The sequence below is a fragment of the Micrasema longulum genome, unplaced genomic scaffold, assembly GCF_059751315.1.
Source record: "Micrasema longulum isolate JH-2025_06_02 unplaced genomic scaffold, ASM5975131v1 h1tg000511l, whole genome shotgun sequence".
NCBI lineage: Eukaryota > Metazoa > Arthropoda > Insecta > Trichoptera > Brachycentridae > Micrasema > Micrasema longulum.
Window position 1 is genome coordinate 966,155 of NW_028277708.1, and position 21,346 is coordinate 987,500.

Below are 21,346 nucleotides of genomic sequence, written 5' to 3' on the forward strand. Positions count from 1 at the left end.
ATGCCGCACGATGGGTAAACTAGCATGTAAATAAAAATAATAATATGCTAAAGCAAGATGGCGGTAGTGTAGTGTGTGTCATTTGTAGAGAAATCATGCCAGATCGGTAATATTCTGCGAACACAATTAGGTTAAGGTCCGTTAATCGAATTCTTATTTTATAAAATAATTGAATATAGTAAAAAGTGGCATTTAGTTACGTTTTATTGTGAGATTATTGAAATGCATTTTAATTGTCATTTTCTGTTTCAGGTTTTTAGATCTCAAACTAACCTTTCTTATGTACACACGAATTTACAAGACATGTAACTTGTCAAAACTATTCCACCTTAAATCATAAGCTTAAACTGAACACAATGTCAGACAAAGAAAACCAAGCCCTCGAATGTATGAGGCAAAAGCAATGGATTCAAGCATCCCGAATATATGATCAAATAATAGGTACCAGCTTTGATTTCAAAGTACCCCGAGAAAAGCATATATCATGGTTAATGAATCGCACAGAATGCAACTTAGAATGGTCGCTCGTGAGCGGCGGATCCCGCCACGAAGCAGTTATTCAGGACTGCCGAAAACTCATCAAGATATTGAACGACTCTGACACTTCCAATATCGGAGCTCGAGTCCGGAGGCGTCTGGTGCATTCTTTGTTCAAAATGAAACGATATATCGACGCCGAACAAGCCTGTCGGGAGTGGATGACCTCGACCGTCGGACCCCACAACAATCCAGATATGTCAAAAACTCTGGAAAGGTTAAGAACCGTGTTGCAGATGGCTAATGGTCAAAAAAATAACCAACGGATATCCCAACAGAGGCTGGATGAAGAGATGCTTTGTTTAGACGCAAAGCTAGAAGAATGGGCTGTTAGCCTTCAAAATGCCGACAAGAGCAAAAAATCAGTTCCTGTCACAATCAGTCAGAAAACGGTTGTTCCAGGAGCTAGTACTCCAGATGCCCAAGTGAGTAGAAATGCCGCCGAATCTAAATGTAACAATACAAATGAGGTGTCACCCAACAATGTTCTAAATTTTCAGAAACAACTGGAAGTTGGTAAACAATCTGAAGCGCCATCGTGTTCTTACTGTGCTATGACTTTTAGTGACCGTGCCGCTCTTCGAGCTCATTGCTCTACTCACGAGCACCAAACTATTATCATGTCTGACGAAGGTTAGTATTACTTTCAGTATATTTTGTCACTTATACACTTTTTTCCCTTATTGTTCTTACATATTATGTGTTATGTGCATGTCGCAGATAAAGTTTAGTGGATATTTTTAATGTGGTAAATTAATAGTCTGATATTTTTTTAAGTGAACTGTGCATGCTTAAACAAATTATTGATACCCAAGTACTCATAGAAAAAAAGATTTTTTAAAGTCGTTATACACTAAAATCATATACAATTGAAAATTATCAATTTTAGCTTTGACCTCTTGTTTACTATTTTGACCAATTATTTTCTCTCTTCGGGTGAAGTGATCACTGCTAAAAATGTGTTTTATTTACATGATTAATGCAAATCCAAAAATAAATATCAGAAGTCAAACTAAATCTACTAAAATCCATCCTACAAAAAAATATATCTTTAATTAATTTGTCTCAAATTTTAATACTTAATGTCATTAAAATATATAGCTCGTAAAACCTAGGTAGGTCAAGTCAATATAGAATTACCATGATATGTATTAATTTTACTTTAGTTCGGGGTATTAATGTATCATTTTAAGTGAAGTTTTTTCATTAAAAAAATTATTGAAAATTTTTCTCAATACATAATTTTAAATACTAAGAAATAGAAAAATTACCACAAAAGTCTGTCCAGATTAGTGTTTTAAAAATGAATATGAAATGTATATGAATTGTTTATAAACACATATTTATGTATTCATTTGCATATTTATTTAATCAGTAAATTATTGAATTGCCTTATAATGATAATTGACCTAAAATAAATTCAATTAATGATTAATATTATTTTGCTATTAGATATTGAGTTCAACTAAAATAGTTTATTTCATTTTGTGTCTTTTCTTTTAGGTCAATGTCCCTGTGACTCACCAATTATTATTGGTTGAGCTTTTTTTTCATGCTTCGAGGACATTGACCTATCAAAACTGAATTTCAGCACTGTGCTAATGATTATCCACCTTGCATTTCAGTCTTCTAAATTTTAATAATTCAATTATTTGAAATAATGAAGTTTTGTTTTTAGCACTTTATACATAAGTGCTTATTTGTTCATATTTTTAACATTATTTTTAATGGTACAAAACCAAGTCTTAATATATCAAGCAGTTCTATTGAATATTGAATTTAACAATTAAAAAAAATCACTAAGTTAGTACGGAAAATATTATTTCTTTGAAAATATAGTTTATAAATATTAAAGAACAAAATGTAGAACTTAGAATAATAATAGCTTAAATAAAATTTATATTTGAAGCACTAACTTTATTTTTAACCAATCATTTTTATTTTTTCTACCGACCGGTTTCAAATCTACACAAGCTTCTGTATTGAGGTAAACTTACTAATGAATCTTATCCCATTTTATTTTAACATTGATTACTAAATATTAGTGAATAAATATAGATCAAAACACTTGGAGCTAATAAGTCAAGTCTTTTTGTCATGTCGCTCTTGTAAATATGGAAATTGTAAAGTGAGATGAATACGATCTTTAAAACTAGGCAGGAGAAAAAAACTAAACTAAAACAAACTAGAGGAAATGTTTATTTGGTTATTTATTATTTTTTTCTTACCATGAATCACTTTTTTAATTTCTATGATTTCAAAATTGTTTAATTTTGGTATTTTATTTTCAACACGAAGAACGTATAGTCCAGTGTCTTTATTGAAATTATGATAATTTTGTATCGGATGGTGTGCAAATTCAGAAAAATTATTATTATTTAGGCACCTTTAGTGTTTTTTTACTCTAATATTAAAGTTTCTTTTAGTTTTTCCAATGTAGATTGAATCAAAATAATTACAATTCAATTGGTATATGCCAGATTTATTATATTTAGGAACTTTATCGAGGAAACCGGTCGGTAGAAAAAATATAAAAAAAGTGGTTAAAAACAAAGTTGTTTTATATTTATTTTATTTTAATAATAGTTTACTTATTTGAATTTTGAAATTACAATGTACGTAGGTAATTCATGGTACGTTGCCTTTATAATCAATAGTTATTTTTCGATTCGTTTTATAATAATTATTTGTCTTTTGCAACAGTGAATGTTTCTGTTTCAATTCAGATAGCTTTAACTCATTGACATTTACAAGAGATTCAATAAATCCTACATATAAAATAAACATGTTAATATAAACATTACAAATTCTGCAGAATAGTGTTTATTTACATTTTAAAAGTAAACATGATAAGCAATATGCTATGTTTTATGCTTTTTCTAATGTACACGTTAACAGTGGTAGGGCATATAGAGCCATGATCGCCAAAACATTGTAACCGATAAAAACAGTATTTTATATATTTTTATATGTATATTTTTTTTAATTATTAAGGAATATACTTTGAGAAAAAAAATTGTATTTCAAAGTATATTCCTTAATAATTAAGAAGATGAAATAATCTCCCGTAAAATATTTTGTTTGTCGGTTACGATTTTTTGGCGATCATGGCTTGATATGTTTTATAAAATGTTTTTTTTTTAAATTGCAACAAACAGGCTGTAATGTATCTCCTTTCATATTAAGATACATGATCTCTGATGTCTAATAATGACAATCCAATCTTATAGTGGACCATTCATAGACTAATTGTTGACAATGACAGAATTTTATCAATATATACTAGATGCCCTTATAAAAATAATGTCTATATATGTATGTTGCTTTGTTAATAATAAAATAAATGCTAAAATCAATGATAAATTGATGTTTTTTGTTGATATTTCTTGATAAAACTCCATAGTTAATGATAAAACACTAGCCTTGAAGATGCGTACTTAGGCGAAAGCGCTCGTTGGCTAAAATAATAAAAACTAAACCAAGAAGTTTCATTGATAAGTTTATTTATAATTTTATCATAATCATCAATGATAAATTATTTTCATATTGGTTTTCAAATGCCATTATGTTTATCAAGTTTTTATTTGCAGAAAATTTTATGTCATAAAGTTATCCAGATTTCTCTTGATTGTGAAGGGAATCATTCTGTACTGCCAACTTCTTTAAAATCTTATTAAATTGAAATATCCCTCATTACACTTAATTATATGTAATTGTGCACAGGGCTATAATTTTATTCAACTAACTAAAGTGTATGTACCTGAATAATTTATTACATGAAGTTTGGGTGTTTTTTTGCTGCAATTCACCACTGTAATTGGGAGTTTTGTTACTATTGTGGTGCAAAAAAATTAAAATGAAACACACTAAAACTTATTAAAAAAAAAAAAAAAACATGTATATAAATATATATATATATATATTGTTTTAATTATTTTTATTTAATTTTTTTAAAACCAACTTAACTTTTAAACACAGTTCTATATTTTATTACTTTATATTGTATTTTTTAAAAATTTATGTTGTTAATACACGCATCTTTTTATTTTTATACCAACTATACTTCTTAACACTGTTCCTATATTTTATTTCTTTATATTGTGTTTTTAAAAAAAATCTATGTTGTTTATATACTCATCTTCTTTTTTTATACCAACTTTACTTCTAAACACTGTTCTATATTTTTTATAACTTTCATGTACGTAAAAGCCTTATGGGCGTGAAAAAATAATAAAAATAAAATAAAAAGAAAACCTGTAGTAATGGTTTAAAACAATGTTGTTTTTTTTTTTCAATATTACATTATTTCTGGTTCCATAAACAAATGCACATTTATGTGTCTCAAAAATGCACATGTTGATAATAAGTCTATTCTACAAATTAGTAAATTTGTAGAATAGATTGATATTGTTTTGAGTAGATTCTTCGGGGGCCATTTTTCAAGAAGACTTGTTTGTGAGATTAACTGCGGTAATGTGATCCGCAGGCCGGGACTGGAAATGGCGGCCACCGCCGCGCGGCTACACCGCAGACACGTACGTACTGTGTGAAGGGTGGGAGGCGCAGGAAAACAGTTCTGGCGCAGAGGGGGGCTCTTGTAAATACGGGGCCCAATGTGTGGAAGCCCATGGACCGGAAGAACTCGCCGAGTGGAAGGAGAGGTAATACTAGAATGAATACTGTATAGGTTGGGGAGGTGCTGCAAAATCTCTGTTTGATCCCTTAGCACAGAATTCGGTATAAGGGGGTTGAGGTAGGATCAGTAAGTTAAGTGGTTTTTTTAATATTTTATTATTTGTTAATAGACTATTAAACTAAGCCAAAAAATATTTTCATGTATTGTATTATCATCGCTATAATTTTTGTTATAAGTTTTGTAATTTTTAAAATCCCCACTGAATGTTTGAAATTGCACCACCCGCAATGTCACGAGTTTTCTCACACTTAAAAGTAGAACCCCGTGTATAGAACGTCAAAACATGCTAAACATCTAAAAACATAGCTACTAAAAACATAGCTCCTGGAAACCGTAAATCTATCACAACAAAATAACAACGCTGTCATTGATTGGTTATTGTTCACCTGAGCCTGTGACATTTCAAAGTAGTTTATTTTATTTTTTTTAATACTTTTTACAATTAAATGCTATCGTTTAAGAAAGCATATTCTATATCCGATTTTCCGTAGCACTGAACTTCCTCATTAGGGATGTTAGAATTTCATAGCAATTTCACTGCAGTATCTTCCAGTGACAACTGTCATAAAGCTGTGGCTATGCAGTACAAAAGAATGTCTCCCGAGAGCCTTAAACACGCTTACCTACTCTGCAAGGTCAGGTCGGGTTGTCTATATCTTGGATATCCACTGCTGACTGTTCTTCCGCAGTTTGTATGGGAACTAGAGAATGGTCAAAAGCTGGCAGCCAGCAAAGAGTTTGTGGAGACCATATGTTCCAACTAGGGAGCTGACATGGAATCTCAGTAATTGGCCTCGAAAATGGGTGTGAGTTATTGATAAAGTAGTTTACGTGTAAATTAAATCAATACATACTGAGAATATCCGTGTGTTCATTCTTTTGGACCTATTCTGTTTTGTTCATTTTAAACTTCAAGTACAAGAATAAGTGCACTTTGACGGGTTTATTGCTAAAAGCAGTATCTTCGAGCCAACCAAAAACCAGACTCGTCAAAAGAAAAAAAACAAAACAAAATTTGTACATTCAGAAAAATCAAATATACAGGTATTTAAAAATGCACAATTATTTTCAAATTTTAGTTTTGATTGTAATGTACACTTATTTTAAAAAATAATTAGTTAATATAGACAATTTATTGATTTGCAGATTTGAATACCGGAAGATGAAAATGCAAAGAGCTTTTGATAAGGAGCTCTATGGCAAAAGTTACACAGGTAATTTGAAATAAACATTTTTTTCTTTTACCGTGAATCATTATAACTATTTATTATTAACCATTAAAATATTTTTTAGAGCAATTGCTTGATAAATGGATTCTGGCAACATCTCCAGAAAAAGTAATGAGAGAAAAGCTCGATGGCATTGAAGAAACATGCTCATCAGATTTAATAACCACTGTATCTTCAAAAGTTAGTAAGCGGGAATGGACTTTTGTACTGAAGACCAAGAGGTTACTTAAGGCTGTGGCCTTGCTACAAGACGCACACAGAAATCATTTTGTTCTGAAACAAGTATTTCCCGGAGAACCGAAAATCAATAAGAAAGGAAGAGACACTCATAAAATTGTGGAGGCAGAATTAACATCTGATCAAGAATGGACGGCTACCCACATCGACAAGACTCTAGAGAATCGTGACCAGGGTCCCACGTTAGAACACCGTATCAAAGTGGTATTTTCTACAGATATTTATGGTACATTTAGGCAGTCAGTTGTATTCGATCTCGGTGGCGAGCCAGTTTTAGTTAAACACTTGTGTGTGGATGTCGTCCCAGTTACTGATGCAGATAAAATTAAGGAAATACGTAAAGAAATGGTCCTTTCAGTTAGTGAGCGATGGGATGTTGCGAACTCAGATGTAGTAGCATTTAGTTCTCCAGTTTATCCTGGTTTGTCCACACCCCATGGATCCGATACGTGCGAACGGGATCGCGACCTTTTGAACGCATATCCGGCGCCACGAGCAAACAACTTATGTCTCACACAGTCAACAGTTACAGACAAGCATTTAACTCGAAATAATTACCGAACGAGAATGCACGAGTTGCTGTCCGTGGAAGAGATGGCAAGATACGAACAGGTGGCTCGGTACAATGTCAATTGTAAACTAAGAGTAGCTCCCAGTTACCTTCTAGCTCCATCAGGTATGGCAACTTCTACAGCTAAGTACGCACACTCGGGAGAACTGTTTGCACTTCTTACACTCGGTAAAGATGTATCAGAAGACACTTCAGCTGGAAGGCTGATATTAAATAATTGCACAACTATTCTGCTCACGGCGCCACTCGCAGCAGGTGCAACGGGGCGGCGGAGAGTGTACGAAGCCCTCATAGAAGATAAGGGTAAAAACATGATCTACCTTCGGTTGTCTGCAATCACAGTAAGGGAACTAGGCATGCGTGCCGACACGGACTTCGCTGCTGACGTTCAGTTCCAATTGAACCGGCTCACTTATTGCGAATGGCACTACGCTATAGATAAGATATCAGACTATAAGCTGATATTCCCCGATGTACTGGAACCCAACATTCCTTGGTCGCCATTCCGACAGTGGGCATTTGATTCTCGTCTCAACGCCAAACAGAAAGAAGCAGTATTAGCAATTACTACTCCTGTTGGTGTTCCCATACCCCCCATTCTAATAATCGGACCTTTTGGCACTGGAAAAACCTACACTTTGGCCCAGGTTTGTATTCAGTAAAAAGATTATGAAACTAAAAATGAAGTATCTAAATATTTTTTTAGACTACAGTTTATTAATCTGTGTGAAAGTATTTTTTAACATCTATTATTTACTGTTAAACTACTTTTTTTTTGTTTTTACACCAAAAACATTACCTGCATTATCACTCTTTTAGGCTATAAAATATTTGCTACATCAACCAGATTCAAAAATATTGATTTGCACACATTCGAACTCCGCCGCAGATCTTTATATCAAGGACTATCTTCACCCATGGCTAGAGAGTGGTGTGACAGAAGCTCGTCCGCTGAGGGTCTACTATCATAAAAGATGGGTCACTACTGTCGATCAAGTTGTTCAAAAAGTAAGGAAGACAATCTAAAACCTTTTAAAAATTTTTTAATATTTCATTTGTTTTAGTATTAATTAATATGTTTTTTTACAGTATTGCTTGATTGAGATGAACAATGGAGTAAGGAATTTTAGACTTCCTGTCCTTGAAGATATATTAAAACATAGAATTGTGGTTGTCACATTATCAATATCCATGTATTTGTCTACATTGGGATTACCAAAAGGTAACGTTTGCATGGGTACATATAGTATGTTACCGATAAAATGGCTTTGTAATGAATGACAATTAATCAGCATTGAATTTTAGGTTACTTTACTCACATACTGTTGGATGAAGCTGCACAAGCAATGGAGAGTGAAGCTCTCATGCCTCTTGCCCTGGCTACCCCAACCTCTCGTATAGTACTCGCAGGCGATCACATGCAACTTAGTCCGGAGCTATTTTCTCAATTTGCTAAAGAGAGGAATCTTCACATATCTCTTTTGGAGAGGCTTTATGAACATTACCCAGCAAATTTTCCATGTAAAATTCTCCTCTGTGAAAATTATCGCGCTCATGAAGCTATCATCAATTTTACATCTGAATTATTCTATGATCAGAAACTAATTGCGAGTGGTAAACAACCAAGACACGACAAGTTTTATCCCCTAACATTTTTTACTACTAGAGGTGAAGACGTACAAGATCAGAACTCTACTGCATTCTACAATAACAGTGAAGTGTACGAAGTTGTAGAGCGGATTTGTGAACTCCGTAGGAACTGGCCACCGGCGTGGGGTAAAGTGGATGAACAGAGTATTGGAATTATGACACCTTATGCTGATCAAGTATTCCGCATCAGATCTGAACTAAGAAAACGGAGAATGGGGGGTATATCAGTAGAACGAGTTTTGAATGTTCAAGGGAAACAATTTCGGGCTGTGTTTCTGTCAACAGTACGAACTAGAAGAACTTGTCAAGCGGCATCAGAATTAGATTATGGTTTCCTGTCAAATAGAAAATTATTAAATACAGCTATCACAAGAGCACAAAGTTTAGTTGCTGTAGTGGGAGATCCTGTGGCACTGTGTTCCATTGGGCGATGTCGAAAAGTTTGGGAGCGGTTTATCCATATCTGCAATGAAAACAAGAGTCTTTTCGGAATAACCTGGACTCTTCTCAAATCTCAGTTGGATGGAGTGGAACTTAAAAAAACATATACGCTAAATCCATTAGCGCCGGAGTTTGTTCCTAGAGCTTTAAAACCAGAAGCTTATATTAATGTGCAGTCAGGTCCACCTCTCGTACCACCCAATATAGGACCACCTATTCCAATGCCAATATCTCAGATCAATTCTAATAACAGACAACCAAATACAGGACAAATTCAACCATTGATCAACACCGGAAATGCATCCCTCGTTCCTTATCCTGTGTTTTACTATCCCACTGGTTCAAATCAGCAAGCACCCCATGGAAGTAATGTTTTCCCCATGAATAGAGCTCCACCCTCTCAGCCCAGTGCACCTATTCCTAATGTTCCTATGTCCTATCCTCACCAGGCAAACCCTTCTATAAATCCTTGGACAGTGAATTCCTTCCCTTTACCTTCACCCAATGGTCGCAGTACACCAACTTGGCCATTGAAACAAGCTCAGAAAAAGCCCACTGAAATTATTCCTGTGTTAAATCCTTCTCATCGTGTACTTCATGCCAGCATGGTTGCTAATCGATCTAACATCGCACCTCAACATTTGATGGCGCCTCAAGCAATTGTACCTAATAAAACCCAACCTTTTATACCTTTGCGTCCTCAACCGAGGATTAGTCCTGACACATCACCCATTCCTACCGGTTTTACAACTGAAAATTTTATCCCCAATGATATGAACGTGCCAGCATTTTTACGTGGTGGCCCTAACTCTCAAACTGATAGGCTTCCATACCCATCGAACGCTTCTAAATTTCAAGATCAAAATCGTTCTGTTCAAGAGAAAGAGCACATTCAGTTTTTACAAAATGTCCACTTTCCGGAAAGAGGACCTCCGCCTAATCAGAATCTTCGTGACATCCAACCTATGTTACCACCTCACATGAGTCTCCAAGATGTATGCAACGAGGGGCAAGATACTCAGTTACAGTGGTACTACCACCTGCTGGATACTCAGGGGGTAGAAGCTGCTAGCAAATTCTTAAAAGTAGTATTAAAGAGAACAACTCTTCCAGCAGTGGAATCTTTTTTACCACTCAACGAAATGCCTAGAAATTCAGAAGATGTTTTTTCAGAAAAGATACTTCACCACAACCAGCAATTTGTTAATTACAATATGCCAAATGGACACGCACACCCGGCACCCCCTAACGAAGGCGAGCGATCATGGCCATTACCAGTTGCAAAACCCAATGTACTGAGTCAATTTATAAACAGTAAACCCTTCAACAGAGATTTTGAAACTTCAGTAATGTTTGGCCCCAATACGTACAATCACAATCCTAACCAGCGAGAAGAAAACCCATTACCGTCAAGAAACTTTCCACCTCCAGAATCTGCCATCGAATTACCATGGCAGACGAATAAGCCTTTTGTACAGTCTGTTCCTCTGTATAGGCGGCAGGCGGGTCAGCCTAGCTCCTCAGGGCAGAACGATGGTCCCATGGGGCACAACCTCGCTGAGCCTCTAGACAAACAGAACACCAGCACTGGGGCCTTCGCGGGTTATGCCAGAGCATTCAGCTTGCAGCAAGCGGAGCCTCCCCACCCCGCCATGGGGATGCTGAACAGGGTGGCGAACATGGTGGGCATGTCAACCATGGGAGGCGTGGGCAGCATGATGGAGTGCCGCGTGCCGCTGACGCAGCAACAGCGCCTGCAGCAGCAGATCAATGCCGAGTTCTCTCGCCCCATCAACGGGGCCGGAACCTCGCTGGAAGGGATGGGGATGGAGGGAGACAACACGACGTACGCCAGTGTGCTGCGTCAGACGACCCCTAAGCTGGATGAAGATAAGAACGACCCATTTGTAGTGCTTAGAGATTTTGGCCACAAGCCCCAACCGCATGGTCTATATCATTATTTTGACTAAATTTATTTTATTTAAGGATTAAAAACTTTTTCTATTTTGCGTTGAATGCTGTCGATGTCGGAAGTTTAGTAATTGTGCAATTGATATTGTTTAAATAATTTACTTATTTTAATAGATTCGACCATTGTGAATATCAATTTTAATGTGATGAATGAAATCGGTATTTTCTGAATCGAGTGTATAAATCTCTTAGGCGGTTACTGCAGTGAAATATTAGAAAAAAATCTTATTTAATATTTAGTAATACACAAAAAAAAAGTAAAAAAATAAAATCAAAAAATTATCTTCATAGCTTAGTTCAATTTGTACTGTCCGATAGATTATATACGCTGCTTTGAATCGACCGATCAAAATTTTTTATACCCCTTTTTTACTCATTATATTTTTTACTCTATTTTATACTCGATGAGATCATAAAACAATGGCGTTTAAAAATCAATTAAATCATTTTGTTTGGTTCTGCTCATATTTTGGCTGGCTACTCGGTCGATCAACAGTGGTGTAAATGTAAAATTATTTTAATAAATAAATTTATTATTATACAATATAATATGTTTGTGAATATTATGTAAGGCAAACATTAAAAATCTCGAGAAGTATGGCTTTGTTCATTTGTACCAAATAATTCAAATATCACAAAGGTCTTTGAACTGCATATCATATTCCCCGTAAAAAAATCCGCTGAGGACAGTGCAGAATGCAAAAAAAAGAAGGGTGAATATGAAGTTGTGAAGTGGGACAGGCATATTGCATTAATGCAGTTAGAATCAATCGATATTGTCTGTGATGATGTCGTTAAGCACCAGATATTTAAAAAACAACAGAGTAAAATAAATCATAATTAAAACAATTTTATAAAACACAGGAAGACATTGCATTTAAAAAAATGTGTTTTTGTGTGTATGGTGTGATTCTAAAGGAATAATTTATTTCGAACTATTGCCATAAGGTCGGTCAGTGTTGGCAGAGTTTCACTGTCAACAGTTGGATAGATTGAATGAAGCATTACACCAAGAGGCCAAGGAGACTACTTTAGATGGCGCATCAACGAAAATTACATTGCTTTTGGGTACTCTAATATAAGTGCTCGGTTAAAACATTTGGTAATATCATAAGTGCGCAAACATATATTTTTACTAGCGTGAAAGTGTGAGGGTAAAAAAGTAATACGCAATATTGTAATAACATTTAATAAAGAGATTCAGTGTATAGACAACGGTGAATTAAAATTATTGAAAATACAAAAAGAGATTTTCTATAAACAATTTAACTATTTTTATGCATTGTAATTCTAAATAAATAGAACTGTGGAGTGGGGAAAAATAATTAACTCTTGTCTTATATTTATTCTATAATATATTACGTAGATTAAAAATGACACTTAAAAAGTTGACATTTTGTGCTACAAATATTGATTTCTGGATTGTGATATTTTACAAATTAAAATGGGCAATACCGCCAGAGGATTGAAAGGCTTATCTTTTAACCAATATAATATAGTTGACAATTAATGGTAACAAAAAAGTATCTAGATTTTTTTTTTCTTCGTGCACTGCCAAATACAGAAAACTTAACATATTAGATTTTAAACTAAAACATAAAGAGATAGCTCTATATTTTACACTTTAAGAAGAAAAACATCTAAAACACTAAACAGCTTTAAAAATGTTTAAAAATGCCAACATAAATCATAATGACACTGGTATTTTTTTGCTTTTATGTTTTTAAATTAGAAATTTTAGATTCGGTTTTTAAATTACAATTTATATCCCTTTATACTATTTCGATTATACTAAATAAATCTCCAAAAATAACTGATACAAGAGAATTGAACATAATAATATATAACTGAAATGAGATTTATGTGTTAACTATTTACTATTGGAATGAAAATATTTGAATACTGCTTTATTTCTTAAACCAAACATATATAATATAACTATTATACATATGGACATTTTATTAGATAGCTCAGACTACCTGCCATTTGGATAAGATATCTAACCTTATACATAGAGTAATAATATTTTGTTAATAAAATTAGTACTATAAACTTGCACAAAAATATGTAAATAAGGGAGGTAATTTAACCTTCAGAACCTTGATTATAGTTTGATTATTTTTTTTAAATAACCATCCGCTAATAGCTGCCTGCTCTACTAATAATTATAGTAATAAAATTATATTAAAAATGATCTTATTTACATGTACATTTTAAATTTTAACTAACATAAACAAATATGTCTTATCCTCCACAAGAGACAGCATAAACAATAATTTTACTATCTGAATTAAAACAATGTCAAATGAGTACATACAATTTTTTTATTCTGACATGAAGAGTGGTAAAGATGCATAGCGATGGGAATCATGTATGTTTTTAAAATTATTTATATTATAACCAAATTTTATCTGAATCATATTCCCATTTCACTATCCTCTCACATTCACAACTACATCATAAAACCACACATGAATTATATTGTCTATGTAAGTTCAATTCTGCCTATGGGCCTAAAAAATTCAAATATGTTTTTTCGGTGTTTTCAATTGAATGGGACAAGAGCCCCTGCCTGGAAAATTGTTTGCCAGTAGTTGTTCGCAAGACATTTGTTCCCGGACTTTTCTTAGCAGAGACAATTCACCGCCGAGCGACTTATTCACCACAGCACTTATTCGCTGAACATTTATTCATTTGATCGCCAATACACTTGTTCTCTAAATATTTAACTAACAGATTATGTTAAGTGAAAATAGTAGATTCAAGTTTTGCTTAAATATTTCATACAAAAGGCATTTAAGTAAAAAGGTACAAATCATGAAAGGGTAAGTCAAAAACATTATTTACAATAATACACTAGCAGCTATTAAGCTGATGCGTGTATATGAAGTGTACATGGTTATTAAACATTATAAATTGATGTGTGCATCTAGGCGGTTTTTAAACATTAACTGAACTAGCACCAATCACTTTCTCGGGAAGGTCATTCCATTTCTCCACGGGTCGGTTTGTCAGGAAGTTCTTCCTGGGGTTGGATGAGAAGGAGGTAGTATTTAGTTTCAATGAATGACCTCTGAGATAGCGGTTTTTATTCATAGTGAACATTGATTTCAACTTGGGTACATTATATTGCTCAGTTAAGATTTTGAAGGTTTCAATCAAGTCACCATGCTGCCTCCGCTCTTCCAGTGAACTTAACCCGAGCTCCCTTAAGCGGTCCTCATATGATTTATTTCTTAGAAAAACTACCATTTTAGTTGCTCTTCTCCAACAACTCTTGTCTTTTTTAAATAGGGACTCCAGATTTGGTAGGCATACTCAGGGATTGGACGAACATAATATGTTTTATAAATTTTGAGGAACAAATCTTGGGTGATGTGAGCGAATGTTTTCCTTGTAAAGTATAAGAGGAAATTGGTGGGTTTAACAATTTCGATAATATGTGATTCTCATTTAAGATCACAATTCCGAGATCTTTTTGTGACGTTACGGCTGGCACTTAATTTCCATTCACGGTATATATTATTTTCGAATTTCTAGGGCCAATGTGTAGGACGATGCATTTCTCAGGGCTTCGCGTTAAGAGCCATTCTTTTGTCCATTGAAAAATCTTATTAAGGTCATCTTGGATTAGCTGGTGGCTTATTATTGGGTTGGCAAACAACTTTGTATCAGCAAAGAAAGATATATCTGTAGGATGACGTTCGTTCCATTCTTGAGTCCAAGTATCCACACAGGATAGGAGATTTGTCACTGTTGATCGTTTCGGCACAAAGCCGTGTTGCTCTTCTACGATAAAATTTTCTTGCGAAAGGAATCCTCTAATGTTATTGACAATTATTTTCTCCATAGCCTTACAGACTATACAGGACTTCTGGGTCTGTAGTTAACAGCAGAAAGCTTGTCCCCTTTTTTGTAGATAGGAGTAACATTGACTGAGTAAATAAAACAACTTATCTGTACATCATCACGCAGACTACATAAGGGGTAGGCAGCGAGGACAGAATACCATTCTTCAATATTTTACAAATGTAGATTTTTGTTTTTAAATACATATTTATTTACGCGCCGGTTTCTTGGCAGATATGAATTTCGGAATTTTTTCGAAAATATTAATGCTGGTTTTCTAGAGAACTAAACACTATACTAGAACATTAGTATAATAGATATTTATCAAAAAATGTTTATTTTGTTACTAAGCATTCTGCTGGTTTCTTGGAAAGGTAGATAGAGTGGATAGAATGCCAAATTTCTTCATTTTTAGGTAAACATTATTTTTTGAAAATAACTATTGCCTCATTTATGCATACATTTTGATTATTTATTGTCTAAATAAATAGCACGCATTTACCTGGAGATGTAAGTGGAGAGAATAGAATGCCATGCTTTCACATATTTATACCTAAAACACTTTTTTTTTACTCTCCCGGCTTTCTCTGAATGGTAGGAATAGTGGATATAACGCCATATTTCTACAGTTTTATCCACACAAGCTTATTTAAATTAAGCTGTATTTTCAAAAAGTGTTCTATTTATGTCTTACCATCACGATGTGCTAATTACCCAAAGTAGGCGGAGATGATAGAACGCCGTACTCCTACATTTTATAAAAAAACAAGATAAGAAAATCTGGAAGTCTAGGCATTTACAGGGCTTATGTTCTATCATCGGTTGGTTTAAGTGGCAAATAAGATGCAAGTGGCAGATAAACCCAAAACATTGTTGACTTTGATTACCTGGGTGAATCTTTAAAAATTATTTACTGATGTACAGGTTGTTTTATCTTCTCAGTCAATGTTTTTGACTTACCCTTGCCATTTCATGATTTGTACCTTTTTACTTGAATGCGTTTTGTATGGAATATTTGAGCAAAACTTGAATCCTCCATTCTTGTTCTCCGTTGATTAAATATTTCGAGAACAAGTGTATTGGCAATTAAATGTATAACGTACATATGTCATAGTGAAATAAATGTTCGGAGGAGAAGTGCTGTGGCGAACAAGTCGCTCAATGAATTGTCTCTGCAAAGAAAAGTCCGGGAACAAATGTCTTGCGAACAACTGCTGGCGAACAAATTTCTGGGAACCCAAGACCGACATTGTTTGGTATATTTGAATTTCGAAATTGACCAATAGACTGCTTGCATTCAATTAAATTTAGAACCGCAAATAAATCCTCCCTATTAAAGAAGCAAAGCCATACCGCATATATCCCTAAATCCTATATTTGTGGATGAGGCGTATTTGATTTGTGTAAAGGCAATACAGCGAATAAGCCATACGTAACTGCCACAATTGACTTCGCATAGACGCATACGACAATAAAAATAGAATTTCTAATATAAATCAACAACACAAAATAAACTACATTAAAATTTATTTTTTATCTTTTTTTTACAAAATCGCAAGTCCTAAACATTTTGACAAATGGTTAATCCGCAGTATTGAATATACATAGACGATATTATATATTAATTTGACATTTTCAGAGAGTAAAAATGAAATATCTAGTTGTAATTTTGTAGGGAAATAAAATTACAGGAGCAAACAAAATGAAATTGCCATGCACCGCTTACCACTGCAAAAAATCCAACTGAGTTATTTGTTACTGAGTATTTTCTCTCTCTCCCTCTATGCATATTTATGTTTGTTTCAGACATCAATCACAAAAATCATCAAAACAAAAGTCAATGTGAAAAACGTTAGCTAAAAGTGTGGCAGACATACTTTTCCTGCAAACAATTCTGAAATAACAGTTATCCAGAGAGCAAGCACGAAAATAATGTATGATATTCCCACTCGGTGACTATTCGGTAGTTGGTAAGGCTGCCCTCCGATCTCATCCATATGAAACCCGATGGGGAATATTACAGCTGCTAGGCAAAACAGCACCACTGAAACAATTATATATACATTGTTTTTAGAATCTATAACATAAAAGGCTACATAATGTAATGGCGAAATGAGTAATTTGATGAGTGAAAACATCTCAGAGTAATAAATCTCTAGAGAAGCCCTTAAGCTCTATTGCATAGAACAAAAGCGTTCCAAATTTTTGGTTTGGTTTTAGTTTGGTTTTTAGTTTAACAACAGACGGTAGCGCTTGCAATTCTCAACACAAGTACCTACGACCTGTTGTATTGCTGCAATCTATAGCTAATTTCGTGGTCAATAATCGTAGAATGTTTTTTTTTCATATGGGCGACTCTATTACGTTATTACTCTAAGGAAAACATACATGTTAAAAAGTGTTTAATTCAAAAGAGATGATATTTGTTATAAGAGATTGGGGAAATTTCAGAATTTCTTAAGTTATATTAACTGGACCTCAAAAAAAAAAAATTAACCCTCAACTACTATGTATGAGTCAAAATGACCCATACAAAACTCATTTTTACAAACCATGCTGTCAAACTATGAGATATCGGTCTCATCTTTTTGGTATTCCCTGTTCATGTTGATACGTCAAATGGGGAGGATGTATTGCAACTGCTTGTCTTATAGTTTCTGTAATAATGTTTATGGTCATATTTGAACCATAAATAGTATCCACTTACAGAAGTGTCAGTAATTTTGACCGATATAATATAATATATATTCTTTTTCTGAGGTTTTGCATGGTGAAAATGGAAACTGATCAAAGTGAACAAATGAATCAGTGGTTTGCTAAATAAAAAAGTGACGATGAATATAATGACAATGAATCTAAACATGAATGTTTGTAAAACCCATTCAAAAGTATTGATAAAATGTGCCGATAAGAGTGATTTTTTACACAAATATAATGCCTAAATAGATGATTATCAGTTATTTTGTTTTTATATATTGTTTTTAACGATTACTGTTTTTCTGTTCAATAACTATTTTTATTTTAGAATATAAGAAAAATTTAAATTATTAAATTTAATCAGCAATATGGTATGACTATGTCAGATTTGTTGTTCATAGTATTTTTCAATTTTATTACATATATACTTTATTGAATTTTATTAGTGTACTTTCCTTTTATAAACAATGTTTTAAATGAGTAAGGTTTTTCATTAATATTTCTACTATACACACTCAATAAACTACATTCAAAAATATGGTCCAAATTGACCCATACGTAGTGGAGATGTAATATTTTTAGATGATGGTAGTTAAGTGTGAAATAATAAATAATTCAATAAAGATCGATTTAGTTTTATATTCCATCATGCAGGAATGTTTTTATGTGTTTTTAGAAATTTCATATTTTTATTAATTATATGCCACACATTTTCGCTATGCACATATTTTCCAATTTAACTGAATTTTCATTTCATCGAAACCTCATCGGTCCCATCAAATTTAGTTAAACGGGACTATTGTGTATTAGTATATACGTGAGAAGTGTAGTACATACCAGTGGCGAATGGTGACTTTATTTACAGGTAAGCTATAAAAAAATATCATATATTTGTACCTATATAGGAGATACATAATATAATGTAAGTAATATATACTTTAAATTGATATTTTTCTGTGGTTCTGTGTGATACAACAACTCTCATCCATGAAATCAACTCAGTGATATTATAAAGATACATTATCCATTACTTTAATGTATAATTCATTAAAAAATAAATAAAAAATATCATTCAGTAGATATAAGGTATTCAATTGAAATATCAACTGGCTGAATTGTTCTAGTAATTAATAGTGCTAAAAACGGCCGCGTGGAGCGCCATATGTCCTGCAATATGACGCATGAAAGTAATTATGGTCTTATGTCAAAAGTACCATCTCAAAGAAAAATAGTCCTTAAGAAACAATGTTTGAAATACTGTTTTCCAAATAAAGAATCTTCAAATAATTTGTGTAATCTGCAAGTTTAATCTAGGAGAAAAAACCCGCACTGGGGTTAAGACATTCAAAATATAGTATACTTATTTGTATGAAAAAATAAGCTGGAATAATTGACTAGTTTCTTGGCTCACCGCAGGCGCTAGGCGCGCTTTATTAAAATTTATATTTATATTAGGATAAAAATACAAACGGTGGAAATGATTTAAAATAAATGGTTATTATTTATTGGTTTTTCTGTAAATAAAGTTACAATAAAACATTATTATGGTAAGTCAAATATAATGGTAAGCTGCGCATAATCGCTTCTATACACGGTTCTCCCCTAGTACATACTAGTTTGTATTATACACATTTATTATTTTCACATAAGGTAAATATAGAAACATGAGTAGTGTTTCATTGTTATCATTCTACAGACAGCCTCCGGGCTTCTAAGCTCCAGTAGCCCCGACATAAACTGTCAGCAGTGGTCGTCCAGGATATAAAAACCTAAATCTTATTAATATTTATGCGGTCTAAAATAAATAAATGTACATAGGAAGACATACTTGCAGTAAACCCAACCCAGCGAGCATACGGTACCACATTCCTATCCCAGTGACTGGAAGCTAAGAGAATTATGGTAGTGGTGATACAGATGCAACCAACAAATATACAAATTAGAGCCAAGAGCCACTCAGGTTGAAGATCTGGCGTGAAACACACTTGCGGCCGATTGTACAATGTCATGCAGGTCCACATTAGACCAAGTCGTGTATCTCCTATAAACAAAACATATGATTTAATTTGATGTACCAATGTAACGCATATTAAAAATACATATACTTAGATTCTCTCTATTCATATTACACCATAGATTGAAACTTCACATACAAATTGTCAACAACATGTATCACACTTGTATTTGCTATGTATGTACTTTTAATTGTAACTTCCATCAATACAACGCGCGACAGATAGATGTTGCAATATAAAGTGTAATCATCTAGCTCTAGAATTTGGAAAATGTCCAAATCTCAATTGACAAAAACTACATTTAACTAGACTTCCATATTGCTTTCTACAAAAAAAAAATTCTACTGAGATATTTCTATATCTTGATAAAATATAATTTTATTAAATTGTTTAATTGTAAATAGGGACTACAGTTCCAAATTGCAATCTAGCTTCTATCTAGAAATTGAATTAACCATCATAATGGTTTATAAATAGTCGGATTATGGTCCCGAGGACTTCAGATCAGGGATCCAAGGTTCGAAACCCGCTTTACCACAACTTGATTCGCATTTGTTAATTACAAAGTAATAGTTATTTCTTATTATGGCAAATAAAAACCATTTTTATAAACATTTTTTCTTTATTACTATAATTATACTCCATAAAATACATATTTTAGGAATAAAGTGAATATTACATTAGTATAACATTTAAATAACAAATGTAACTACTAACTTGTTAAATTTGAAACATATTTCTTAATATTTTTAACGTTTCACAAAGTGACACCTGAACCACCTGACTAACTAGAGTAATTTGAGATTAGATTATTATTGGCTTGAATTATTGTAACGAGATAACTTACCACCAACATCAGTCACGATCCAATCAGGCATTGCTAAGCTTACAATAGCAAAGACATCTGCGAAGATAAATAATGTTCCAGAAATCAAAGTAAGTTTATCCATGTTGAATTGGATCCGTGCAATTTATTACAATAAATGCATAATGTTTATGAAGCTAATTAATACCCTAACAGCTTATTTATTAGTTCACAGAGCACCATGTTTCAAATTACATGTCAATATTGTCAATAAGCCTAAATTGCAAAAGAACTGGAGTCTACAAGGCCAAAAGCGTTATATTTTCAAAATAATGATGAAGTATTTTTATTCATAGGCACATATTTAAGAAATCAACAAACTATAAATTACTATAATATTTATGTTGGAAAGCACAGTAAACAGTATATAGTAAATATATTTCTCCAATCCCTCGCTACTCACTACTCCTGGTACTCCTGTCAATTTGACATTTTTGTTTTCGTTTTTCGTTGTGTATGTCAGCATTGCCAACCTCCTTCAAGCTAAATTCAAAATAAATCGGTATATTTTGATAGATTCGTTACGTGAAACAGTTTCAAATTAATTAAACTGCTACTTTTGACAAGCCACGCTATTGTTTAAGAAAC

General features: G+C 33.3%; 2 protein-coding genes across 3 annotated transcripts; one reads left to right on the forward strand and one right to left on the reverse strand.

The window, feature by feature from the left end:
* Positions 1-11,930, forward strand: Helz (Helicase with zinc finger). Of its 2 annotated transcripts, XM_088227558.1 has the most exons (9): positions 1-136; positions 253-962; positions 1,038-1,170; positions 5,024-5,198; positions 6,380-6,447; positions 6,527-7,917; positions 8,090-8,278; positions 8,360-8,492; positions 8,576-11,930. In XM_088227558.1, the coding sequence occupies exons 2-9, from the start codon at positions 357-359 to the stop codon at positions 11,329-11,331; spliced, it is 5,451 nt and encodes a 1,816-aa protein (XP_088083684.1). In that variant the 5' UTR covers positions 1-136; positions 253-356; the 3' UTR covers positions 11,332-11,930. The 2 variants fall into 2 exon arrangements, with proteins under 2 accessions (XP_088083684.1, XP_088083686.1); XM_088227560.1 differs by lacking the exons at positions 1-136; positions 253-962; positions 1,038-1,170; positions 5,024-5,198 and adding an exon at positions 6,150-6,277.
* A 4,761-nt stretch (positions 11,931-16,691) lies between these two features.
* LOC148280917 (uncharacterized protein C16orf52 homolog A) lies at positions 16,692-21,177 on the reverse strand. Its single transcript, XM_088227561.1, has 3 exons — positions 20,741-21,177; positions 19,707-19,919; positions 16,692-17,225 (listed from the first exon to the last, which is right to left on the reverse strand). Exons 1-3 carry the CDS (start codon positions 20,841-20,843, stop codon positions 17,038-17,040), a joined length of 504 nt encoding a protein of 167 aa, XP_088083687.1. The 5' UTR covers positions 20,844-21,177; the 3' UTR covers positions 16,692-17,037.
* Positions 21,178-21,346: the final 169 nt, after the last annotated feature.